A 27,257-nucleotide genomic window follows, 5' to 3' on the forward strand; every position below is an offset into this window, starting at 1 on the left:
GGCGTTGTGATAAAACAATTGCTTCAGCCTTGGTTAAACATCTGTATTGCTCATGAGCATGCCTGGTGGGTATGATCTATTCTTCCCTTCTTTTATAGCGATCGACACCATACATCCAGTGCAATTCCTGTTCCAAAGAGACAGAGCTCTAGCTTCGGCAGATTGGATATTGGCTTTTCCAGTGGGCTTCCTTCTCCTGGTAAAGGACTCCGAAAACGAGCCAGCACAGGAAATGAGAGACTACAGTACAAAACTCCTCCTCCTAGTTACAACTCTGCTTTAACTGAACCTGTTGCTGTCACAGCCTGTGTGGGAGAGTTGGATAAAAAATCTGGACCCATATGTTCTTCCTTGGACACCTCTTCTATGGACTCCTCCAAAAGAAATACCAAGAAAGGCCAGGACTTGTGCAGTAGTTTAAATGGAGAAAATGGAAGCCTAAACAAAACCCAAGATGAGCAGGAATCTTTCATAGAACGTTCTAGTGCAATAAATGGGGCGTTTCTGCCTAGTGAATACTCTGGCACCATGAGCAATGAGCAGCCCTGTGAGTTTCAGCCTGCACTCAACCCCGTGCTTTGCTGCACGGTGGAGCAGGCAGAGGAGATCATGGGTATGGAAGCGACAGGGTTCAGCACAGGAGATCAGCTGGAAGACTTTAACTCCATCCCAGTGGAACATGCTGTAGCGGTTGAGTGTGATGAACAAGTCCTAGGAGAGTTTGAGGAGTTCTCTCGAAGGATCTGTGCACTGAATGAGAACATGTCCAGCTTCCGCAGACCTCGTAAAAGTTCGGACAAGTGAGCTCAGGCAGGCATTGAGGTGAAATCAGTGATCTGGAATAGAAATAAAATTGCACTTACTCTTTATATTAATTATGAAAATAAAAAAGCTAAAGCTGTTCCTATGATGTTAGACAAATGGACTTGAGCACAATAACGCAGGATCACAGTGTATTCACAGCCCAGGTAAATTTTCATTCTGCTTTAAGTCCTTTTATGGCTGGTATTTATAATCTGTTGAAGGTTTTGTGTTGTTTTTTGTTTTGTTTTGTTTTTTTTTCTTGGGCATTGAAATCCATTTATAAAGGCTTTCCTGAAAACAACTTCTAGTGCTGATCAGCCCCTTCTATGAACGTTTGTTAAGTTCTTAATTATTATTTAGAGTTAAATTTATTTTAATCTTTAAAAAATCCTTTAATTTAAAATACTTCTATGATAAGATGTCTTTACACTCTCCCATGTACTCCTGTGTTCGCTTGAGCAATGTAGTCAGTACTAGAGAAATACCATGAATTTGTTACATTTGGACAACTTTATTTTGGCCGTCCTCTGTAGCATTTGGAGCTCTAGTTCGCACTGAGGAGTCTTCAGTTGGCAGTGTAAACTTCACAGAGAATGAGCACCTGTGTGATTTTTGCAGATTCCTTGTACCTGGTTAATTAGAAATTACATTTGGGGGTTTTCTGCTCCTCTTTTCCTCCATACTTGCTCTTCCTACCAGTGGAAGCCTTGAGGAGTAAATCACCTCTAAGGTTCTGTGTAATAATCTCAGCCTGACCATTCTCCACTTAGGTTGGGCACAGATCTCATTAGCAGAGACTTAATGAACCCAGTACCAATGTGGGGTTCAGCTGCTACCCTCCAAGGTGTGCAGTGGTGACGGTGTGCCCTGAGACACTTTCGATACCTTCCAAAAAACCCAGACTGGGAATGAAGCAATTACGAATTAGGTGAATGTGTGGAGTTGCTTCACCCTCTGTAAAAAGGAGGCACTTAACATTATTCAACTGAATTTATTGGGTTTTTTTTAACATCTATACTTGGAGGGACTAAACTTCCAGTGGTTTACTGGAGGTACAGTTTGCTGTTGGGTAGGTTACCACTGCCACATGTGTTCAGCTGCACTAATGAGAAAGCAATTTGCAGCCTGCTTTGTGATTCCTGGTATGTGCTTCAGTTTGGATTTCATTGCTCTTGCTTTCTATATTGTATATCCAAAAATATGGGCTCAGCTGTGAGCTCTGAAATATAAAAGTATATAGCAGAATAAAAATACTTTATCACGCCTGGCTTTTTTTTCCTCTCCCTGGTTTATGTTTTCTTTTGAACCCACAACATAGTCTTTTCCTAACTTCACCGTAATGCTAGTTAAAATTAACTTTTTAAACACATGGATATGTACAATCTCAGCTTTCTGTTGTCAAAACAAGATGTGTTTGTGAGAACCGGTATACATAATAGCACTGTTCTAGAATATGCATTTTTCCAGGGAACACCTTAATGATTGTATTAAAACTATATTCACATTTCTTTGGTTAGCTTTTAATGGTTGTGTCTGCAGTTAAGTGGTTGGATCGAGCCTTTCTGCAGTGATTTGTTGACTTTGATCTGTCCCACGATGATGTGCTAGATGGGAGCACTCAGAGACCTTGATTTTGAGACACTGAACATGATTTCAGATGCAAAGTTGGAGACAGCCATGAGTATATTCTCCCCCAAATTAGCTCCTCTGTTCCAACTTCATGAAAACTTCCCCAGAGGAAGTGCTGCAGCAGCTCAAAGCACTGCCATCATCTTTGGGAAGGAATAGGTAGGAAGCTCTTGCTGTGCTTTGGCCTAGAGAGGAAACACTTCGTAGTGATGAGCTTAAGAGATTCTGTCCTGGGCCCTTTACCATCTTCTGATACCAGTATAATTTCAGGTGAAATTCAGTAACTTTAGGTCAGGTTTGCACCCTGTGGGATGGGATCTGGCACGCTCGAGGCAGCACAGGCCTGTTTGTACGCTCATTTGTGTTGCTATATAACAGAAAAGCATTAGCTTGAGTGTGAAATTAAGTTTGTACAGCATCAGTGGGACTTTTTTTTTTTCATTTAGTTTTTATTTCTCAGCTTGCACAAACCAAATGAAGTCTAGTTCTCTTCCCCAATGTTGTATTGCTGTTCCTGTTTAACCCCTGTAATTGTTAATGTGACAAACACTATGATTGATTTTTGCATCTGTTGCACAAAGCTGCTCAGATGGACTTTCTATGGATGTATCTTTCGTTAGCCTTAAATTATCCCTGTGTTTCTCTTCATTTCTCCCACTTTCCATGTCGCAGGTGGTCTGAGGTGGGACAGCATCACAGGGCTGATGAAGCATTGACTAGCTCCTTGTGGCTTTGAGGAAGGGAGTTGTACAGACTGCATCCATGTCATAGCTTCCTCCTTTTGGTGTTTATTTTTTTTCATCCCCTGTAAATTACTTTGGAAATAGTGTGGTGGAAGAGAAACAAACAGGAGGTTTGAGGGTGAAATAATGGATCATAGTGTGCTTTCAATTTTCAAGAGCCTTTCAGTTCCGGCACAGCTGTGGCACTTAAAAGTCTGCAACTGTCTTCAAATGGAGAAAGCATTTCATTTGCAATCTAATCCCTCATTAGAAATCCTTAAGATTTTTGAGCATGTTAGTTTTGGAAGATCAGATCTCACTATATTTTTATAGCAAGCACAACAGCATTGGTTTATCCTTGCTTGACCAGGTATTTAAAATAAGTGAGACCAGAATATCCCATAGTAAATGACACATTAAAGCTATGTTGACAATTGCAGGAAAGCTCATCTGTCTTTATAAAATAAAACTGATTTGTATCTCTCAACTTGTGTGTCTTCGTCAATGGCTCCTTTGTGTTTGTTTTCTTTATGAGCCTGGTTTAAACCCCAGTGGCCTTCCCAGTCCCAAAACTCCTTGGCTTATTGTTCATCAAATCAATATTGCTTCAAATGTGAATGTTTGGGCAAGAAGACTTACCTGAAGAACTGACTGCCTTGATGGCTCCAAATCCTGTTTCAGAAGAACTGGTAATGCAGTTCTTTTTCATGCTTCTCCCAAAAAGATGGCATGCAGCTAGAAAAATAGCTCCAGCCTGTGTTGGGGCTGGGATTAAGCTGTATTTGTAGACATTTATGGGTAGTGGAAATACTGTGTTCCTTATCAGGGCAGCATTGCTACTTGTCCAGCACCTTTTGTGATCCCAGCTAATAATGAACGTATGTCTGCCCAAAATGCTGATGTGTGCCTTGAACAGGAGTCTGCTGCACGAGTTTTGGCAGTAGTCTGTCCACAACTTATGAGTCTCTGTTGGGAAGCAATGAAATGTGAAGAGCTACAGGGACTCTCCCTCCAGGCATCATTAGGAGTTTCTTGGGTTGGTTTTTTTTTTTTTCCTTCTACCAAGTCTGTCTACTAGCAGTGAGTAAAAACTCAAGGCATCATCTGTATAGTCCAGGAGCTGAAGTGGGAAGATACAGGAGAGAAATTTTACTTTAAGCTATTTTACAATGTTGAGCAGCGTTACTGAAATATAGTTGCATGAAAGTGAAGAATAAGAAATGGAAAGAATAAGATGGAGGTGCTGCTGAAAGACTGGACTTTATCTAGATAAAACTTGGGCTCTTATGTCCTCATTCTATCACCTTTCACATGGCTAGAGAGTGTATGTCCCCTTGCTGTCTGGATTTTGACCTTTTTCCGATGGAAGTGTTTGCATGTGCTTTGTCTGCTTTGAAATGATCTGGCATAGTTGGTGTCTCTGGGGAGCTGTGAGCACCTCCAGTCTGCAGGCAAGCTGTTCTTAATCCCAGGTGAAAAATTATTTTCCAGAGAAAAAAGCATTATCTAATCAAACCTTTTAATTGCTTGTTATTTTAATATCACTTTATTTTGTTTATGGTAAAATGCAACATTTGCTTACATTTTTTCATTAAATAGTATGAAGGCTTTTTTGCCCTAAATAACTAAGATGTCAGCTCTGCTGTTGCTCAGTTTAGTGTTTGAATGTATTTCATTGACTGGCTCAACATTTAATCTGCAGGACTCTTCAATCTTGCTTTACTAGGTTTCTTTTAATAGAATCATAGAATAGGCTTGGAAGGGACCTTCAGTATCATCCAGTTCCAACTCCTGCCATGGGCAGGACACCTCCCACTAGACCTGGTTGCTCAAAGCCCCATCCAACTTGGTCTTGAACACTTCCAGGGATAGGGAAGCCACAGCTTTCCTGGGTAGCCTGTGCCAGGGTCTCGCGAACCTCACAGGGAAGGATTTTTTTCCCCAGTATTCCATCTAACAATCTCTGGCAGTTGGAAGCCATTCACCCTGGCCCTGTCATTCTAGGCCTTTGTTCAAAGTTCCTTTCCAGCTTTTTTGGAGCCCCTTTAGACACTGGCAGGGGCTCTAAGGTCTTCCTGGAGCCTTCTCCAGGCTGAAAAAATACTATTTCTCTTCGTTTTTTTCTCATGGCAGAGCTTCTCCAGCTCTCAGAGCATTTTTTGGTGATGGTGCTTGAACTGTGAGCTGAGCCTGGACTTCCATGAGTCCCTCTGGCCAGCTGCCTTATGTAGTGTGTTACTTATGTCTCTGTTAAAAAGGAGTTTGCACATCGGGTTGTATGGTCTTGTCTCAGGTGTTAAGTGAAACCATGGATGAGAACCGATCAGCAACTCCTGAACTGCCATAGCATACTTATGTTTATATAAAACAGATGTACAAACAGAACACTCCTACCTGCCTCAAAGCTTCATGCAAAATGTGTTTATTTTTAAAATACAGCAATAAGGTAGTTCAGTCAGTTAAGCTGCATGAGAAGCTGTAAGCCTTGAACATGCAGAGTTAGTACACGTAGAAAACATGCCCGCCCAGCCATTGTGCTTCTGCCAGGCATGAGCATGTGAGATTGCACCTCGTGGACACGGCAGGCAGAGGAACTCCCGCTCTTGGGGAGATGTTTCTCTTTTCACTCTTCATACAGAAGGCGGCAAGATGGTGACATCACGATGGATGGTTGGGTTACCTCTTCCTACCCAAATCTGAATCCCAGTACTATCTCTTGGTGACACATCACAATGATGTGTCCAAGGCAGGGAAGCGACAAACACATGAAAATCATGCAGCAACAGCCCGCTTCACTAGGACCTCTTTTCCTTATATAGATTAGAAGGCACATGCAGTCAATCCTCATTGGCTGAGCCAGTTGCCACCTGGCCAACCAGCCAATAGCAGCCTGAACCCCCAACAGCCTGGGCCTGCTCTCCAATGGGCCTTACTGGTCAGGTTATATAGTCAAGGTAATTATATAATCAACCATATTTCAGTTATAAAGTTAGAATTATTTATGACTCTGACAGCCTACAGACCAGCTGTAGGCCACCACAGTGACTGTTCTACTTTTGAGTCTCTTTGGACTTCTCCTTTCAGGAAGGCACTATCTAGCTGGCCAGTTGATTGCTGCCAATACTGCCATTTTGCTAAGCACTAATAGATGCTGAGTGCATCTATTTTCATCTTGAGATCGGCACACGCTACAAGAAAGGCACTTTTTTTTGGAAGAAAATCTCCTTTTCCTTATAGGGTGTCTCTAAAGGAGGACATGCACAGACTTCCTTGTCCTTTCTTGGTGGAGCTCTGCTGCAGAAATCTGTCTCTTTTTTTCAGCCCTTGCTTTTCTGGTTTTTCTTTCAGAAGTCTGGCTTCAGTTGTTGGTCTGAAATTCTTGAGAGTTTGGGATTGTCTTCTGTAGTTTCATCTGACCTGGCTAGCTGTACACAGAATATGGGTCGTGGGTTTGGATATAATTTTCCTGTATTAATCTTCTCCCTGCAAATTTGCAATGATGGTGAAATTGCACTGCAACCCAATACATCCTCAATGATTTAATTGGATATATAAGTGCACAGCAGAATGAAGACCCCTTCTGTGGGTTCAGTTGTGCCCTTTGCGAGAGTAAGAGAAAACAATTCCTTTAGGTGAGATGTGGCATCTGCTGGAGGTCTTGATAACATCTCAGCTTTGGGGTAATCTCACAAGACTTTCTCTCCTTTCTTTCACAGATGTTGAAACTAATGCTGAAAAGAGTGTCAACAAACCAAGTCCACCATTGTCTAAATTTCTTTGTAGGAAGTTCTCCTGTGTCTTGATGCCTCGTCTGGAAGATGCTGAGGGTTCCTGTTCATAAGCCATTGTGCTTCTGGCCACAGCTTGACACCTGTCCCAGAGAGATCTGAAATCAAATATGCCTGGTGTTAAAACACCTCTGGGCCTGGATAAGTCAGAGCTTCTGCCATGGGAATTGTTGGTTATACTCTGCTCCAGAAGCACATTGGAATCAGAATGGTTTAGATTGGAAGGGGCTTCAAAGACCATGCAGTTCCACCCCCTAGCCATGGGCAGGGACACCTTCCACTAGACCACCTTGCTTCAAGCCCTGTCCAGTCTGGCCTTGAACACTTCCAGTCATGAATCACCCAGTGCTTCTCCGGGTAGAAGTCCTTGGAAGAAGGCAGAGATGTTCCCTACTGTCTTGCAACACCTGCACAGCATCAGATTTCTGTTCCTTCACCTCAAAACCAAAATGCTGGTGACGACACTTTTTTTCTTTTCACTGTTCACTACAGATGAGGTTCTAGTGGTGGGTGTTAAAGCTGAGCTTAGCAGAGGAGCTTTGAATTCCTTCTAGTGACCTGGCTGTGATTGCCATGAGATAGGCATTGTGTCAGAAGAGTGTGTGTGGTGAGATGGATGTTCCAGCCACTGTGATGGAATTAGTACCTTTCTGGAGGCAAATAAATGTAAAGCCACATTGGCTGTACTGGCAGTTGGGGCACTGCACAAATGCTCTTCTCCTGGTGATCAGGTACAGAACTGTGCTGACTCCACAACAGTTGGTTGAAGAGCAGGAACACTGCTCTTCCTTGCTGATGGGCTGTTGCCCATCCAGCACAGGCTGTGTTTTGTCCTCAGGCAGGACACCCTCAGTTCCTGTGCAAGAGAAGGACAAAAGCAATTGTATGGTGGTTTTCTGCAGTCCAGGAACACCTTCTTTAAATCCCTTTTAGCAGGCTGAAAGTCACCTGGAATTCTCTAAAAACATTCCCTATTTTCTGTTTCTCTGTTACGTTTGTAACCACAAAAGATTACTTGTTTTGGAAAGAGATTGATAATTTTACATATTTTTCTGATGGCCTTGAAAGGCAAGTGCCCTATGTTTTCTGTATGGCTTCTCTACCTGTTGATGTCTGTCACGTTTCCCTTTGTCCTGTATGGGTGTTGGTCTCATCTCTCAGGGAACAAGTGACAGGACAAGAGAAAACAGGCTCAAGATGTGCCACAGAAGATTTAAATTGGATATCAGGGAAACTTTTTTCCCAAAAGTTGTTGTCCAGCCCTGTCACAGGCTGCCCAGGGCCATGGTGGAGTCCCCATTCCTGGAGGGATTTAGTAGATGTGGCACTTGGGAACATGGGTTAGTAGTGGCCTTGGCAGTACTGAGGGAACAGTTGGACTTGATGATCATGGAGAGCTTTTCCAACCTCATTGATTCTGTGATTCTGAGTCTGTTCAGAGTATTGACTTGGGCAGCTAAAAACTCTTGAAACTGCAGCATCTTCTTATTTTACTCCCTGGTGAGTTTAAGCACATTCAGCCACATTCCTGCTGCACATTTTTACTATCTGCCTCATTTCATTTTAACATCTCACCTTTGTGTTTTATAGTCCTCATCTACCAGATGGACCCCTCCTTTCACAGATCACCTTTCTTCACTTTGAACACTGATACAAGGCAACTGCAGGTCCACAACCCGTAGCAGCACTCTTTACCTTTGCCTCAAAGTGTGCCTTTAGTAACATTTTCCCCTGAGCTAGCAGGAGATGTTCTCATGCTAGAGTAAGTGGAGGGCCCTGGCTGGCTGGCTTGGTGTTTATATTGTGATAACTTTGTCAGTAACGCATAGTGTGACAACAAAAAGCAGCTTGGCTACCCTATTGTCCATGGAGGAGACTTGCTAAATTTGGATAGGATTTGTCCTGGGTGAGAATTCCAAGATGCTATCGGCTTTGCTGGGAACTTAAAGGGCCAAAGAGGGAAGCTTTAATCCTCCCTGATGTTAGTCAGATATCAGGCGCTGGAGTGCATGGGTTCGCTCTGTGCAGCAAAGTTTCCAGCCTTAATGTAAAGTGTTGCTGCCGTGAGCTGAGTTTGTCAAACTTGGGAGCAGTGGAGTAGAGGAACATTTTTCATGCGCTTTGGCTAAGCATCTTGAAACCTGTTCCTCAGATGTGATTTTCAGCATAAGATAAACAAGCAAAACACACTGTTGATCCTTCTCTACCTGCCAAAACAAATGAGTCCCAAAACTTTTCATCATTTTCATTACGAGCCTGTCCAGCCCCAGAATAGGCTGCCCAGGGCAGTAGTGGAGTTCCCATCCCAGAAAAGATTTAAATGCTGTGTGGATATGGCATTTGGGAACAAGGTTAAGTGGTGGGTTTTGCAGTGGTTCGAGAATGGTTGGAGTTGATCGTGTTAGTGATCTTTTCTGACCTGAATGATTCTGTGAACTACCTTTGTCCCTAACAAAACCACTGAGAAACAGGTGTGACTTCAGTTTGACTTAATGTCTCTCACTTTAATTTTGGTGCTAGTATAGTTAGTGAAAGCAGAGAAAATTAGAGGCTCTGGAATCCAAATCACACAAGCAGTCACTGGAACACAGGAGAGAAGGAAGACTATGAAGTCTCCAAGGGTGATTCTTAATTGCTTGGTTAGGGCAGATGCTTCCAGCCTAAGCTGTTGCCGGTGATTTGAAGTCAGAAGGAGGAGTGAACAAAGGATGGAGATGACCAACTCTTCATGCTGCTGACTGCAGGGAAGAAAAGAGGCTTCAAGTGCTCTGCAAATGCCATTTCTGACTTCGGTAATTCACAGGGGTGCATGGCCATGGTCTGCCAGATGACCTGTGTGCACATGCAAGGCAGATGAAGTTCAATGCTCCCTCAAAGCAAATAAAGGTCTGATCTTATCCCCAGATTCACCATAAAGAGGTTAGAGAATTATGGAGTGGAGTTATGAATAAAGATTTATATTTATTTTATTTAATTTTTTTAAAACTTCAGTCCCACAACCTTTGGTTGGAGAAACCAAACTTCACCTTCCTTTTCTCCAAGTATTTTCTCCACCCAGCTAACTATAAAATGTTTTGGAGCCTCTGTGAGAAGAATTTAGGAAGAAACCTTAGGGAATGTGACATTAATTAGGAAGAACATCAAGTATAATAACATTAGCACCTACTGAATAGAAACTTCAATGAAACCATTTATTTAGAGATGGTGTGTATTTGGACAACACTCCTGGGCCCTTGGTTGGACTTGATGATCCTTGTGGGCACCTTCCAGCTCAGGATATCCTATAATTTACATTGGATTCTTCTCATATAGCTTGAAATTATTTTAAAATCTGTCATATGACTTGTACTTGGGATTTCAGCTTCCTCTGAGCATCCCCTTGCTAGGATACCTTTTACCACCCCTGTGTGATGGTTACCCCTTGGTGGATATGAGCCTGTGCTTCCTGCACTGCATACCCCATGGGTGCTGCTGCGTGGGTGCAGTGTGTAATGGGCAGCATAACAAAATCAACTCTCACTTCTGAGTGCTTAGGATGGAGCATAAGAAATAAATGGAGTTCCCCAGTTTTCCAGTCCAGCCTCCCTGTTTCCATGTGAATCCAGGTTGATGCAGGAGTTTGGATGAAATCCCAGGCACAAGCTGTCAGCAGCCCTTGAACAGGGGCAGCATTGTGGCAACATGCCTGGAAAGGAAGATGTGTTATCCCTCTTGCCCCTGTGCACCTCTCCTATGGCATCCCACGCTCTGGACTAATTCCTGTGTGCCTTTAGCACAAGGGGTGGGATCTTGTCTTCACCTGTGTCTGGGAGAATGGGAATCATGATTGCACCCGGGGCTTTAGGCTCCCAGAATGACACAAGTGGCTGTGACTTAGATGTGTATTAATAGAGGGATTTAGCCTCCCAATACACCTGAACACTCCACAACTCTTTGGACAGCCTCTAATGAAGCCTCCTCAGCCAAGGAAATCCTGTGCAAAGTAGGAAAGGTGCTGGGGAGAGGATGAGGGATCTCATCTCCAAGACACAGCAGGTTTGTTCAGTCTTAGCTGTTGTTTTTGCACAGGGAAAAATATAAATGAAGGCTGTACTGGTATATATCTGGCCAATTTCACTCTGGAGTTCCTGACAGGTGACCCCAGGGTCCAGCTGCATTCTCTCAATGTTTAATTTTGACATTGTAATCCAAATTGACGTTCAGTGCTTGAATATACAATGAATTCATTACAGCTAAACCCTCCAGCTCAGGGATTTCCTGTTGATAAGGCTCAGAAATAATCAGGATTCCCAGTGGTATCAGGCTGAAAATGTTTACAGATAATATTCAAGTTAGCAAGTTATGCCAAAATGTTTTTGGAGGCAAAGTGGAACTGTATTTTTAGCCCACTCCAGTGGTGCCTTACCCTTCCTTGTCCTATCCTACCTCTTCCTGCCTGGGATTGGAGGTGGAAGTGCCTGTCCTGCATAGCTCCTGAATAGGGTTTTGGTGCTGCTCTCAAGGGGAGCTCATTAAATTGCAGTCGATGAATCCACAGTCCTATGGCTAAGCACATTTCTTGAGCGTGTTTTTGCAACTTTAACTGTTTCCTATTGTCCCTCTTTCTAATGAGCACAAGAAAAATCTGCACAGCATCTTATCCAATCGCTGTGTGATCACCCTGATAAACGCCACAAGCAGGTAAGACTTCAGATATCCCAATTACCTCCAGGAGTGGGATACATCTTCCAATCTTTCCATGTCTATATGTGGGTTGCAACACGGCAGGGTTACTACTTGAGCTCTTGACCTGCTGGTTAATAAGCTGTTATGATGAGGTGTGAATTTGGCCTGGGACTGGTTCATGCCCATCTGGTACATAGACAACAGCTCTTCTGCTTCCACCTTCTCCCTTGATGGAGCTGATACCTTATAAAAACAATTGCAGCTCTCTTCACCCAATGGATCTCAGCTGGAATTTGAAGCTGGTTTTCCAATAAGATGAAGGTAAAACATTCATTGCTGTGACCCAAACAGGAAATGTGAAGTGGCTCTGTGTGGGGTTGAGAGGTGGGAGAGAAGCCAAGAGGTTCCCCCGCGCAGGTGATGCCAGAGTCAGAGGTACTGCTATTAAAAAACAGAGACAGGTCTCCTGCAAAGCATTAACAAGATCCAAAGTGAGCAGGGAAGGTCTCATTTCTACTCATCCACCACCATATGATGAGAAGAAAAGCATGGCCACACAGAAAATGTGCAGTTGGGGTATTCTAAGAAAAAAATCAGAACTGTAGGGTAGGGAATATTAGAGAAGAGGAGGCAAAGAGATTGTAATCCCTGCTATTGGAGAGTAGGAGAACAAAGACATGGAATCACAGAATAGTTTGGGTTGGAAGGGACCTTAAAGCTAACCCTGTGCCATAGGCAGGGACACCTTCCACTAGAACAGGTTGTTCCAAGCCCTGTCCAATCTGGTCTTGAACACTTCCAGGGATGGATTAGCCACAGCTTCAACCTGTGCCAGGGCCAGGGAAAAATTTATGATGATAGAATCAGAGTAAACAAGACTGGAAGGACCAGCTTTGAAGTTTGATCTGACGTTGCTCAGGGGTTTTTGTCAAGAGATTTTCAAGTATCTCCAAAGATGGAGATTCCCTAACCCAGACCCCTGTTCCACTGTTGACTACATTCATGGGGAAAGGGTTTCCTAATTGGATTTTCTTCTCTTCTAATTTCGGTTGTTAACTCTTTTCTTATCACTGAGCATCTCCCATGAGAGCTTGTCCCTCTCTCATCTCTACATCATCCCAGAGTTGCAGACAGCAATAAAGTCCATCTTTGCCTGAGCCTCTCCCTGTGTGCCCTGAGCTCCAGTTCCAACCAGCTTAGTGGCTTTGCTCTATCCTCTCACCATTTGCCTGGTACTGGGGAGCCTAAACTTGTCCCAGTGCTCTGTTTGACAAGTGTCAAATGGAGAGAAGGAATCACTTTCCTGGTCCTGCTGGCTCCACTCCTGCCACCCCCACCATGGTTTGTTTTCATTGTCCCAGGTTCTTTCCCCAAAAACTGTTCTCCAGCCCAGCAGACTTCAGGTTGTAGACACCCTGGAAGATGTCCTATCCTGTTTCAGCAACTGAAGGTGGTCTACTCAGGCTCCTGAACTTTCCAGCTCCATGTTTTTGTTCATCCAAGTTGCATGTATGCTTAATTCCCAAAGAATTCAATAAAAAAACTTGGGAAAACGTTCCTGTTCTTTCCTTTCTCTGTGTTTTTTAAATTTCACACATCTTAAAACCAAGTAATTTGCTTGTCACTGGAAGTTTAGCATCCTGTATAGCTCCTATGAGAAGAATATGTGATAAAAGTAGGATTATCACTTGCAGGAGCAGCACAAGACCAAACCTGGTAACATACCCTTCTGCAGCATGGGACCTGCATGGAGGATCAGTCATGAGCTCTTAACCACCAGACCTGGAAACAATTCCTTGCTGCATGCTCCTGCCTGCTGCTCTTAGTACCTTTTTGTTGTGATAAATGACACAATTGCTTTTCCTACAGGCTCATGTTTTTTGTAGCAGGAGTGTTTAAAGGCAGCAGCTGAGCTGAGCCTCATTCCTCCAGGGACTGACTGGTCACCTAGAAGGGGATGGGGCTCTTCCTGGTGGCCACATCTAGACTTTCCCTAGGATTTGGAGAGCAGAGGCTGCTGTGGGTTGGCAAGGAATGAATCTCTATAGGTGAGAAAGTCCTGCAAAGTTTGATCTTTGAAAATGCTCTAAAAGAAGGGATAGAGACCTGCTCAACCTGAACTCATAGACCTTGCCGATCCAGACTCTTTCCAGTAACTCAGAATAGATCTAGGTCTTAAAATTTCACATTTCTAGGACTCATACATTCCCAAATTGTTCCTTCTCCCTGCCTCTTTGTCTTTCCCCATTCTCCAGCTAAGTGAGAGAAAGAGGCTGCCACTGCCAGGAAGGGAGCACAGGACTGCTGGTCCCCGTGGCTTGGTATGTTGTCCAGTTGCTGTCACAACTATTGCTTTTGCTGAAGCAGGGATGGATCAGAACCCTCTGTCCTCATCCAAGATGGGGCTGTGAAGATTCCTCCTGGGTGGCACTTGCTGCCCAAGGAGGTGCTGTTCATCTCTGAGGAGAGGTTGAGCTGAACTGGGGCATCTGGTGTGCCAAAGGGCGTCAATGATCCAGGTGCTGGGTTCCTCCCTCTCCTGCACATCTCAGCCTACGCAGAAATCCAGCTGTTGAGGTTAGCTCCAACCTTCCAGGGTTTCTGGTTCTGGGGAACTGGAGCATCCCTCCCACACAATCAGCACATTGCTTTCACTGGCAGTTTTCCCTTTGGCTGCAGAGGTGAAAACATAAGGGTAAGTGTCCACCCCATGACACTCCCTGGCAAAATACTTGGAGCCCTTTGCAGGGAGGAACAGGATCAGCCTAGCTTTCTCCTTGTGTTCACCATATGCTAACACCTCCATGTCTCTGAGGACCTCCTTTTAAGGCAGCTTTTGGAATCCAGGACCTACTTTTCATCTGAGGGGTGCAGTTTGTGCATTCAGCAACAGCTTAGACCCTGATCCTGGAGAAGTCAGTGCAAAGGATGCTGGCTGATGACACACTGCTCAGGTGACAGACTGTAGGGAGAGGAATGGGTTAGAAAGCATGACCTTTGGTGTATTCTGTTGTGTGCCTGTCTCCAAACTGCAACCCCAGCAATACAAGTGGTGCATTCCTGAAGCAATGATAGCAGTGTCCACATGTAGAGCTGGGGAGACAGAAGGCAGGTGTGGAGAACTTGTCTGCAGTGAGAAAAGCTGCCAAAAATGGTGGGGAGAGCCGACCAAGGCATGAAGAGCCAATCAAAGTCTGGACCCCTTTTGTAAATACCACTAAAATAGAAGAACAGTGTCAAGAAAATGGGAAGATGGGTTTCACTGGAAGAAAACCCAGTCATTATGGTACAGACCCTTTTTTTACTTCATCAGAGGGGAAAAGTATGAGCAACAGGCTCTAGAAGCTGCTATGGACATTATAAAGCCCCGGAGGCTTGTTTCAGATTGGCTGGGGCGGCTGGTAGCTGAGCGGGACACAAGGACAGCAGTGGAGATGCCGCGGGCACTGCTTGCTGAAACGCTCAGGAAGGGTCAAGAGCAGGACAAAGCGGTGGGGGGAGCAGAAACCATCTTGGGCATGCAGTCAAAGAGGATGGGTGAGAAACCAGTGGGGGAGCAGCCGTTATTCACTGGAGTTCCCCTGCTGCCACTAGCATTGGCAGCATTTGCATCACGCACAGGTTTGCCCATGCTGCAACCACCCGAGCCTCCACCACTGCCAGGTGCATCCTCAGAATGCCTGGGGCTGCCCACGCCAGGGCTGCAGGAGCCATCTTTGGGCTCTACCCCCTGTACCACTGTTAACACGTATGGCACGCTTCTGCCTGCAGCTGATTGGACAGCCCAGCCACTGCCTGGCATGCCCACTTGCAGCTTCAGCACGCAGGCAAAAGCCGGAAGCCAAGTAGCAATATTGGAAGTGCCAGATCAGAACTGTGCGTGCCAAAACCCGGAAATGCTAGCAAAAATTTGCTGAAACCTGTAACCATGGAGCACCGTATCATAACAAAGCCAGGCCTCAAGAAGCCTGAAGGACACCACAGCAGCCAGCGTCCCAGGGGCTGGGGAGCCCTGCCAGCCGTGGGCAGCTGTGGGGAACTGTGGAGCTCAGCAAGGCTGCCCAATGCCGAAAGCTTCCCTGAAGCAGGGGCTGAGTTATGTTGCATAGCAGCTACCATCTGCAGCCAAAGCCCAATACAGTGCTCTAAACCAACTGTGGCTGCGCTGAAACCCACCATCCTGGGGATTTTGAACAGCCGCTGCTGTGCCTGGACCAGCACCACTGCTGCAACCCCTGAGACCAGGGAGTTCCTCCAATGGCTGCCACGGGTCCTGTTCCTGCTCCCTGCAGTGGTGGGGGGAAGTGGAGGAGGGGTGATGGCTCAACCGAGTGGGCAAAGCCGTGTTAGAGAGATGCTGAGACTGAGGGGTAGCAGACAGGGCTGTCCTGGCCACCGCATCCCACCACAGCCCACCGTAGCCACTTCCTGGAACAATGCATGCAGAGCAAGCCCAAAGGAGCTACTCACAGAATTTAGACACATTAAAAAACTACTTTGGTGAGGTTTTCAATAATCAGACATGACAAATAGTTGCCATAAGAACAGACACCCATTCTAATGTTGGTTTCTGTGATACCTTTGACAGCTTTAGCCCTCATGCTATGATGGACTGGACTCTTTTCTTTTCAAATGTGTATTAAGGTTCCAATATAATACTGTGTAATATTTACAGTCTGCAGATGGCCCTTAGAGGTGAAAAATGGGACATTTGCAATGACTTGCTGGGAATTTCCAGAAGTATATACAGGCTTCTCCTGGTGCTTGAGTATCTCTGAGGTCAGAACCTCAAGAAGAGGGGACTTCCTGAACAGAGAGGTCTGAGCTGAGCCACTCAACTAACTGAGGAGACACTGTTCTCTGGTTCCTCTGCTTTTCTCCACACAGACATGTCTGAAGGAGTGCTCCTCAATGGGGCTCTGAGCAACTTGATTTAGTGGAAGGTGTCCCTGCCCATGTGTCTTGGTTTGAAAGACAGGTGTCTGCCAAGTAAGATGGGAACCTCCCTTGGAATGTATAATGTCACCCCCTCCCTCCAAATTATTATAACTTTGAAATTACAGGGCTTTCAGGCAAAGAGATGGGAAAAGGGATAACAGTTCTTCACTAATATGTGTATATATATATATAAAAAAACCAAACAATAACAGCAGCAACAACAAACAAAGCCAGAAATCCAATAACATCTTTTTCTCAGTTGTCAAGCTCTTTTCCTTTTGGTGTAGTTCTGGACACAGCCACCAGGGGCGCTGGTGGCTCCCGGCCGGGCAGGGTAGATGCGATGATTCCCCCGTGGCTGCAGGGGGCGCTGTGGCCTGAGCTCAGCCACCTCTCTCCACACAGGTAATGGCGCCTCAGCCAGGGGGAAGAGAGAGAAGGGGCTCCCTTTGCAAATTCACGGAGGGCAGCTGGTCTCAGGGCCACTCAGGAAGCTGACTGGACTGCAAAAGAAAACCTCAGAGCAGCAGTCTGGAACAGCAGAGGCAGGCACACTTGGGGTGGAAAACAAAGTACAGCAAAGGCTCCAGAGTGATGCCAGAAACTGCGGAATATCTAGGTGGACATGGGGTGTTGGGTTAAAGCAAAGCAGCTGGTACAAACAGCTGGGAGACTCTCCCTCCGGTGGAGGTCGGGTTCTTGGATTTTCCCTGAAGCACCTGAGTAGATGGTGAGGATCCTTCCCAGTGAGGTCAGGTATTGAAAAGATACCAGTTCAACAGCTGCTCTTACATGCAAGGGCTCACCCATGGTAGGAGAAGCTGTAAAGGGCTGACATCCGTGGTGGTATCAAATTTTCCCCTGCAGTGGCACCAGCCCGAGTGTTTCCCTCGGGTCCCAAGAGCGCGAGAGGCTGAGGAGCTGAGCCCAGCCACTCACCCTGCAGCTAAAATCCCTGTGCAGTATCTCTGCACTTTCCAGCCAGTTGCACCCCTTCCCCCATCTTGGCCACTTCTTTTGTCTCTCTTAAGTACCCTCATTGCCATCTCTTAAGCAACAAATGGGAGAAAATTCCCTGAGAGAAAGGAAAATCAAAAAGGAAAAACCCCAACTTCGAATGCCATGGCAGGGATGTTGGAACAAGGTGAACTCTAAGGGCCCTTCCACCAAATCATTCTGTGACTCTAGGACGTCTTTCTTCAAATGAAGAAGTTATATCCAGTTTTGTTATTTGGAGACTTCGGCATAGATGAACAGAGTAAAAGTAACCTCTGCCCCAAAGAGCTTGAAGTCTTAATGTGAAAGAAGATGAGGATGACTGAAGAAATGATGAATCAGTAAATCAGTGAGGAGAAAGATGTTCTCTGTATTTCAGTTCCTTTATAAAATCCTTTTCAAGTGTCTTGATGAATGAGAGTTTTTCCCTGGCTCAGTGTTTGGAGGCTGCCCTTGAATTCAGGCACTGAAACAGCCCTGGCATTGTTCTCCTATGTTCAGTTTAAATATCAGAAATCCTCATGTCTCCTGGAATATCAATCTGTCAGGCTGCAGAGATCATTAGACCATTAAGATCATACATGGAGCACCTGCAGCCTTTGCTCTGTGTTGTTACAGCTGTGCATGTGCACGTGGGAATAATTTAGGAATTAAACAGGGTAATATTACTGAACAATCCAGGAACACTGGAGCAACATGACTGAACAGTAGATTTAGCTACAGAGCACCTGGTTTGTCTTTCCCTGCCTTCATAGCTCTGGGCTGGGAGGTGTGGGGTGATCTACCACACTTTGCTATGGAGATCACAGTTTGCTCTCTCTAAATTAAAGCAGGGAGAGGTGCAGCATTTTGTGTCAGAATAAAGCTGAGCTGAACTTGCAAAATAAAGGTAGGGTTGAGCAACCTGATCTGAGAGAGCTGTGATCTTGCTATGAGCAGAGGTTGGACCACAGCCTCCAGAGGTCTGTCCAACCTCAATTATTCTGTGATTCTAGTTCTGACCACAACGATGTGAGTCACAAGTAACTAGTCCTGGTGCAAACATCCCAGATGGTTATGGTAAGTGCTGCGAAGTCCATCCAGCAGCCCTTAACTAGTGGTATTCCCTAATAATCAGTGCTGGCATTAGTGAATGTCTTCACTGGTCACCTGGATGAAGTTTGCTCCCAGAAAGCCTGTGGATGGCAGTAGACTTTGGTAGGGAAGTGGCCAATGGACTGGAGATCAAGGCTGCTACTCAGAAGAGGGCTCTGAGCAGGCCTGAGAAATGGGCTGACAGGAACTTGACCAAGCTCAACCAGAGCACATGTGAGTTCTTACATCTCGAGTTGAACAATCCCATGCAGGATGGGCATCTAAACCTTAGATCATACTCTTCAGGCAAGGAAGGACAAGGCTCTGCCCCCATCATCTTGTGTGAATAACTGTGCATTGCACCCTTTCTGCCACAGAGAAGGGGTGCAGTTCATCAGGTAGATGTTTGAAGGCTTTCCTGAGCAAAATACAAAGGAATATCCCATGAGGAACTACTGTACAGCCAAGGAGAACAGACCTTTTCCCAGCTGTTTAACACATCCTGTAGCTTTTCCCAAGAACTGCATCTTGCAACACCTGTCTTTCCACTTACAAGCCAGACAAAATTGTGCACTCAGCAAGTGGAGGAGGAAGCTTTTCACCCAACATGTTGGTCTTTGCTTTCAGTATTCCTCTTAAATGGTGAATCACAGAATTACTGAGGTTGTAAAAGCCCTCTAAGATCATTGAGTCCAACTAATCCCCAACGAACTACTAAGGCCACCATTAAGCTATGTCCCCAAGTGCCACATCCAGGAATGGGGACTCTACCACTGACCTGGGCAGCCCTTGCCAGGGCTGGACAGCCTTTTCAGGGAAGGAATTTTCCCAGTTTCCTACCTAAACCTCTCCTAGCAAAATTGGAGGCTCTTTTCTCTTTTTCTGTCCCTTGGTCCCTGGGAGAAGAGCCTGACCTCCACCTAGCTACACCCTCCTGCAAGGGAGTTGTGGAGAGTGAGCCTCCTTTTCTCCAGTCTAAGCCCCACCAGCTCCCTCAGCCACTCTTGGTGCTGCAGCCTCTTCCCCAGCTCTGCTCCTTTCCCTGGATATGCTCCAGCATCTCGCTGTCCTTCTTGTTGGGAGAGGCCCAGAACTGTGCCCCCGGGACTGGAGGTACCTCAGCAGTACCTGGAACAGGTCACTGCCGTGGTCCTGATGCCACACCATTGCCAGGTGCTCTTGCCCTTCTTGCCCACCTGGGCACATCTAGGTTCTTTTCCAGCCAGCTCTTAATCAATAAGAAGGAAAAAGACAAAGCCTGCTGAACACTTTCAGGTCCTGCACTTGTATATGTGCTCTGCCACAAAGCTGTTCTCTATTAAATCTCCCCACACAGAGGTGTCTCCAGGAGTCCTTCTCAGGGGCACCATCAGAGAGGTGTCAAAGCATGGAGGTATTCCAGGGAGGTGGGTGCTTACACTCAATCAGCTGTAGTGGGACAGGGTGTGTTACATCCATAAACAGAAGCATTTGGGTTGCTGCTAACCTTTGATGGAAGCCGCGAAGTTTTTCTCCAGCCTTCACTGCTGAGATGCTGATGAGGGGTCGTTTGGAGAAATTGTGATTCTGAAATGCCCGGGTTTCCTTCCCAGGCCAGTCAAAATAAAGAACTTGGATTCTTTTCTGCATTGGCTGCTGGTGCTGACACCTCTCTGGGGACGGCTCTGGAGGGGCCAACATGCAAATGCACTCTGATGACAGGCCCAGTAAACACCTTCTTGGGCTGAAGAAGTGAAAAATGACAGTAATTTCCTGCCCACACCAACGACACAGAAATGTTCTCCCATGAAGTTTTATGAGGCTGCAGAGCCTGGAAATGTATTAAAGGCAAAAAGGACTAAACAGTGAAGAGAGAAAAACTCATTGAGGGGAAATTATTAGTGTGGAAGTTTGTGAAAATTTAGAAACTCCTCTGAAGACCCGGGGTGTGATTTTGACCTGATCCGGAGAGGTGGCAAAATTTGACTCTCTATCCAAGGCCCCAGATTTTCAGAGCCCCTTGCTGAGACTTTGACACGCTATAAGTGGGCAGGAACTGATGCAAAGTGTGGACACAAAGCAGACAGATATCTAAGCACTGATGTTTCCCAGCCCTAATGATTGAGTCTATCATAATTATCATGAGTTTTGTGGGTTTTCATGGTGTCTTCAGGAACATCCCAATCACCAGTGTTTCAAGGAGGCTGCCTATGCTCTGCTCGCATAGCCGGGTGAGTCCTTCAGGGAAGGGCATAGGAAGGGATGTATCACCCTGTTCCAGGGCATATGCACTTACAGGCATGTATTTTCAGATGTCCTGGCTCCAGCTCAGAGGTTGAGGCACATGTGGGAACATGTCTAAATCCACGCTCCTTCTTACAACTTCCATCCTGAGCAGCCACACCTGGTAGTTTTCCAAGGGCTGGATCTTTTTCCAGCTATTCAAGGCCTCAAGTCCCAGTTTTTCTAGCCTCAGCCACCTTCCATAGCCCTGTACTTTTGCTGCAGGCCCAGGACCAGGCAGTCTTGGTTTGATGTGGACTCAAGGCACTGACAGCTTGCCATGGGCTAGACAGGATGGGGTGAAGCAGTGTCCTCTGTGTAAGAGCCCCAAGAGAAACAATCACTCTGGGGTTGGCTGTGCTGCTCTTCCACTGTGAGGGATTTTACTGATGCTGAGGAGTCCAAGCAGAGGTGCAAGAGAGAACATAAAGGGGAAAAAATGGTCAAAATGTAATTTAAAAAGAGAAATACTCTAATTTTTGTATAGGTTGTGGTATTCATTGCCTCCAACTTGCCAAAATGCTGAAAAATATGGTAATTGCACTGAGTGTGGTCACACAACTTTTATGGAACATCAAGTGGGTGATTCTTAGAAAAAAACACCTTTCTTCTTTACTGTGTCATTTGAAAATTGAAAGAAAAAGAATGCTTTTTGAAGGATCCAGTTTGAGCTACGGGGAGACTATAGACATCATCTAGTTGAAGGTGACCCTGCTCATTGCAAGGGGGTTGGACTAGGTGACCCTTAAAGGTCCCTTCCAACCCAAATCTTTGTTTCTTTGATTTTCCAAAGTCAGGGCAACCTTAGCTTTTTGCAATTCCACTGCAAATTTTCTATATTAACTCATTACTGCCCTTGTTGTTAACCTTATTGTGGTTTTTTTCATTAGTAATATCCCTAAATCACCTCTACCTTTTCCCTCAAGGATCTTCAATTGCTTTTGAGACAAAGGCACATTTATTATCTCTGTTTTAGAGATGTAGAAAACAAAGATGTGTGAATGGGATTGATCTGGTGTGATGGAGGTTTTTACATCTGGACTAATTGCTTGAGACTCTCTTTATTGTTTCTGGAGAGAAACAGACACTCCTACTCATTACATCCTAATAGAGATGATTAAAATATATCAGGTGACCAGCTTCAACATATTTATGCAGTGCTTGTGATGGGCATCTACAGGGAGAGGTGGGAGGAAGTAGAGACAGCCTCTCTAGGAGCATTTTATCTCTTTAACTACACATGCAAGATACTTGTATCTAAGTAGTCACAGGCTCTTTCCTGTCCTAGTATGTGATGAGGGATGGATAGATAACCTTTCTCCATAAAAATATACATAATTAAGGGTAAATTTTTCATTGTCATCTGCAGCTTGTGGTGAACAATTTATTTTCCTCTTTTTTTTTTTTTTTTTTTTTTTTTTTTTCTTTTTTTTCTTTTTTTTTTCTTTTTTTTCTTTTTTTCCCCCATGGAATATTGTTGTGGGTGAAGAGATCTGACTTAGGTCTAACACCATGTTCTTGGATGGGTTTTTTGAGTAATGGCATTGTTATTGTATAACCCCCAGCAAGAACAATTTGCAATGTCATGAATTTTGAAAATGACCTGCAACAGTTCTCCAAACAGAATGGTTTTACAGGGGTCTGAGCTCCACAGGACTTGGAAAGAGGGAGGGGAAAAAAAAAAAAAAAAGGCATCAGAGGTGTGTGCAAGCTGCCTTTCAAGTTTGTGGTGTTGGTAAAGGGGCCTAACGTTTGCTGTGCAATACCAACAATAGATGCATCATTCTCTTTGGGGCATGAAAAGCTCCAAGTGCTCAATGTTTTTTGAAATAGTCTAAACCTAGAGTCACAAGGTCAGCTTTATGATTTTCTCAGAAGGTTTATCTTCACCCATGGCCATCTACTGCATGTGAACATAGAGCTAGCAGACTCATGCCCAGAAGCTGCAGAGATCTCATGGATAAGAAGAAAAACACATGAGTAAAGATGCTGTTGCCTCCCCTGTGGGCACACAGTTCCTCTGGGCCACCAGGACTTTGGTTTGGTCCATTTTCTCCAAACTTGCTTGTGATAAAATACAGGTCCAATCACTGTGAATTTAGGTGAGACCTCAATGCAAGCTGCTGCTCTAACAATTGAGGTCTTCATGATGTAGCATGGGCTGGTCTGGTGCATCCAGAAGTCCTGGTGTGATTCTTGCTTGCTAGGATTTTTAGAAATTAATTTCTTCCTCCATGTGAGGTTTGGGTCCCCTGAGGCACTAAATGGAGAAGGTGAATGTTCAGAACCAGGCTTCAATCATCTGAAAGCCAAGATCTACTGCACAATCCCATGGCAGAAAGGGCTATTGTGGGACTCCTGTGCCATCATGCCAAAAATAACAGCAACAATAGAAACTGGCTGTGGAGTCAGGGTCAGACGGGGTGAGACCCTAATGTTAAGGTGCTTTGATGGTTATCAAAGGATTTAAAGAGGGGTTTTGCTCTATGGGTGGGATGAGGAGACTGCAAGGGAGAGGAAGAGCAGGTTCATGGTGATCTGGCGTGGAGAAACCTTCAGAGGTGTTGTGGGACCCAGAGTGGCAGAAGCACTGATACCAGCACCCTGAAAATACTGGTGGAGTGAGGATGCATGGATTTTCTATCTGTAACAAAGCAGTGATGGAAAGCATCAGCTGGGGAGCCATGCTGAGCATTCTACCAACACCCTCTTGTGTGTGCCACCGCTCTGGGGCCCAGGAGAAGTCTTCCTCTTTCCTCTGATGCCAGTGGATGCTGTGGGTCTGTTAATGTGCTATCTGCAGGATCTGGTCACCTCTCTCACTTCACCTGTTCTAAGTGGCCTCTCTCTTGACTGTGACAAGGAGTGGGGACTCAACCAGACCCTGTGGCCAAATTTCCAGGAACTGCTGACACACAGCAAAGCTGATACAACCATAATGAGGGGAAAAGGCTGCTTTATTAATTACAGTGGATTACAGAGGAGGAACCTAGGACAGGGACAAAGCAAGCTGTCCAGACTGGCAGATTAGGTGATTGGAAATCTCCCCAAATTGCCTGAATCCTCTTAATCATGTTTTAACCATAGGAGCCCCATGCTGGCATCCACGTTTCAGGAACCTCTGTCCATGATATCTCTTCATCCAGTGAGACTAAAAATTGGGCCTACAAGAGTCCAAGCTTACCTGGACTCCCAAAGATGTGTGACTAGCATCCTCTTTCTCCCTGCTGAACAAAATTATGCGCAGTTGAGATGTCCTGATTGCATTCCCTCGGGATGAGCCCTACTGCCTTTGTGGTACCAGGCTCCTCTGGAAGCAGTAAAGTTAACTTGAACCATTATTAAAATAATAGAGAGACCCCAGAGGATCTTTGACCAGCAGGGCTTTAATAATTACTACCTCTAAGGCTGTTGCTACTCGATTTGAACCAGGGTTTCTCATGCTATCTGAGTCCTAGAGCAGAACACAAGAATGTTCCCACAGGGCTATGAGTGCCATGTGACTTAATTGTCCTTGATATTTTTCTAGTCACGTCAAAGGTTTCCTTGGAAATGTTATATAGCTGAGAAAGAGTTTATTATTTGCTGTCAGGGGGCAAATTACACCAAGGCATCTCTGAAAACATCTATAACATATCTATGTAATGTGAAGGTTAAAATAAATCAGTAAAAAGAGACACTCTCTTGAGGGCAATATACTTTAAAATATTTCATCAGAAGGCCTGGATATTATTGCACTTGCAATTAATCTTCTTGGTTATAGCATAGTTTGTTTTCTCCTGCCACATTATCTCTCTATTTTCAGCAGCCACTAGATGTCAGGGGGAAATTCTTTTGGCATTTTTTTAAAGAAAATTCCTGTCTAAATCAGAAGCTGTTGAGTTTCTTCATTCATTTGAGGTCCAAAAAAAAAAGACTGATATGATGGAAATGCCTTGGTATCTCAGCTGTTCCCAGCTTTTCTCCTTGGTTTGCAACCATGGATCACTTCATGCAACTGAAGAGGCTTTGCTCTGGCAAAATGATAACTACAGCACTGACCATCTTTCATCCATGCCATGCAAATAATGGACATTTTATTATTACTACTCCTGAATTTTGCCTGGGTTTAAAGACTGGCTTTTGGAGCATTTGTAACCGTTCTGTTATAAGATCATCATGTTGCAAGTATTCTGTGACTTGATTTTTATGGCAGGAATGAGAACCTTTTGTTTGTAAGATGAGTGGCGGGGACAAATCTTGTATAACAAACAGATGCTTGCAAGGAGCCATGACACCAAATGGACTTAGGGAGCAAGTGCTTGAGGAAGGTGATGGGAGAAGACACTTTGTGGGTGGTTCTTGCATGCAAGGAGGCCATTGCATTGCAGATGTTCTCCTCCTATCATGTGCACCATTGGCATGAACATCCTCCCCAGGAATGGTCGAACTCTTTCACAGAAAGAATTCAGCAGGAAGGTGCCAGAGATCTACATGTCACTCCCTGTGTCCTGTTGCAAGAGTCATTGTTGACTGTTGCAAGAGTCATTGCTACATATTTGTTTTCATACAAGGGAAAGGGGGAACAAATGCAAACTGTGAGTCCCACAAAACGGAAGCACTATTGGAATGTTTTCTTGCAAGTTCTTCTCCTCAGCTGTCCACTTCCTGACTCGAGCAAGAGTTGATTGCTGTGAACAGCTCAGCTCCTCAAAGCAATGACCTGCTAGAGAGGGCAAATTCTCTTGTGAAGGGTCCTGTCTGGGAAGCGAATGCTTAAATGCAAAAGGTTAATGCAGGAGGACAGAGAGAGGATGTCTGGCATTTGGAGATGATATAAATGCTCCTGCTTCTCATGTCCCCTGGCAGCCCTCCCTGCCCTTTGAATGCCTTTGCTTCTTAACCCAGCCTGCTGCAAGTTTGAAGTGGCTTTCCCCCCTGTATTGGAAAACAAGTGGTTTGGAAAATCTTCCTGGTTCATGATGTATTTTGATTCATAAATTTCCTCCTAATAATGTCCATGGATTTTCCATGGGAGGCTGAGAATCATAGAATCATGGAATCATTTAGGTTGGAAAAGCCCTCTAAGATCACTGAGTCCAGCCATTAACTCAGCACTGCCAAGCCCACCACTTAAATCACTTCCCAAAGTGCCATATCCACATGGTTTTTAAAACCCCTTCAGGGATGGTGACTCTACCCCTGCCCTGGACAGCCTATGCCAGGGCAAAACAACCCTTTGAGAGAAGAAATTTTTCCTAATTTCCAATCTAAACCTCCCCTGGTGCAACATAAGGTTGTGTCTTCTTCAGAGGGTATGTATTTGAATCGATGCAATACAAAACAAAATCTATTGTAAGTTTCTTGCAAAACGACTTTATACTTGACATTACTGAGAACAGGATTTGGCTCCTCACCTCCAGCCTCAGCCTGTAGAACTCAGCCTTTGTCATCATAACCACTGCTTATAAATCCTGGTGCTTGGAGGTAGGATGTGTGTAAGTGAACAGATTCTCTGTCCCCCAGAACTGGTTTTGAAGACAAGGTGAACTGTTACTCTGCTTTCCCTTGTGGTGTCAGTCTGGGTGGTAGACCTACAGAGACTCCTTTTTCGTGGAAGTTTTATAGCACAGCCTGTGGAATTTCATTAATTTGGGCATCTTTGGGACAGAAGAAACCTCAAGACACCCCTTAATGTGAATGTCTACACCAAGGACCATACTGCCCGAAAAACTCACAGCAGAAATGAGTCCAGGCTTTTTCAGTGTTTCACTTCTATCAACTAAGTAGGTTTCCTTTGGAGCCAACCTAAATTTGCTTTACTGCAACTGAGGCCAAGACAGCCATCACATTCCCTCCATGGGCTTCTTTCCTCTAGGTTGAGGAGACATTACTCCACTGATCTTTCTTCTTAAGCAGTATTTTCTTCAGTTTCCTATCATTCTTGTTCTCCTCAGCTTGCCCACATCTGACTGCCTTTTTTCACAGTTTTGATGGTGTTTAAAAATGTTATGTACCACAACATGCCTAAAGAGGCAACTGAGAGAGGTCTTAACAATTCTTATGAATATTTTAAGGGCTGGTGTCAAGAGGATGGGGTCAGACTCTTTCCAGTGGTGCCCTGAGACAGGACATGGGGAAACAGGCCCAAACTTAAATGCAGGAAGTTCCACCTGAATGTGAGGGAAAATTTCTTCACTGTGTGAGTGACAGGGCACTGGTAGAGGCTGCCCAAAGAGGGTGTGGAGTTTGCGCTGTAGATATTCAAAACCATTAAGGACATGACCTTGTCCAGGTGAGCCTGATTTATCAGAAGGATTGGACTAGATGATCTCCAGGGGTCCCTTCCAATCCCTACCAATCTTCAGTCTGTGATTCTGTGATATCTATGGTTGAGTGA

The 27,257-nt window shown here is 44.9% G+C and overlaps 1 protein-coding gene across 5 annotated transcripts in view; it reads left to right on the forward strand.

Moving 5' to 3' along the window:
• Positions 1 to 27,257, forward strand: part of UVRAG (UV radiation resistance associated) — a 282,645-nt gene that overhangs the window by 102,244 nt on the left and 153,144 nt on the right. Inside the window, exon 15 of one of the 5 annotated variants that reach the window (XM_066208720.1) lies at positions 99 to 3,642. The exons of the other annotated variants lie outside the window; for them this stretch is intronic. Within the exon in view, the coding sequence (XP_066064817.1) occupies positions 99 to 804 (706 nt within the window). The 3' untranslated portion in view covers positions 805 to 3,642. Of the gene's footprint in view, positions 1 to 98; positions 3,643 to 27,257 lie in introns of those variants that run through there. 5 annotated transcript variants of the gene reach the window in all.

Source organism: Chamaea fasciata, unplaced genomic scaffold (assembly GCF_029207755.1).
Source record: "Chamaea fasciata isolate MVZ Bird 193981 ecotype frontalis unplaced genomic scaffold, bChaFas1.0.hap1 SCAF_2, whole genome shotgun sequence".
Taxonomy (NCBI): domain Eukaryota; kingdom Metazoa; phylum Chordata; class Aves; order Passeriformes; family Sylviidae; genus Chamaea; species Chamaea fasciata.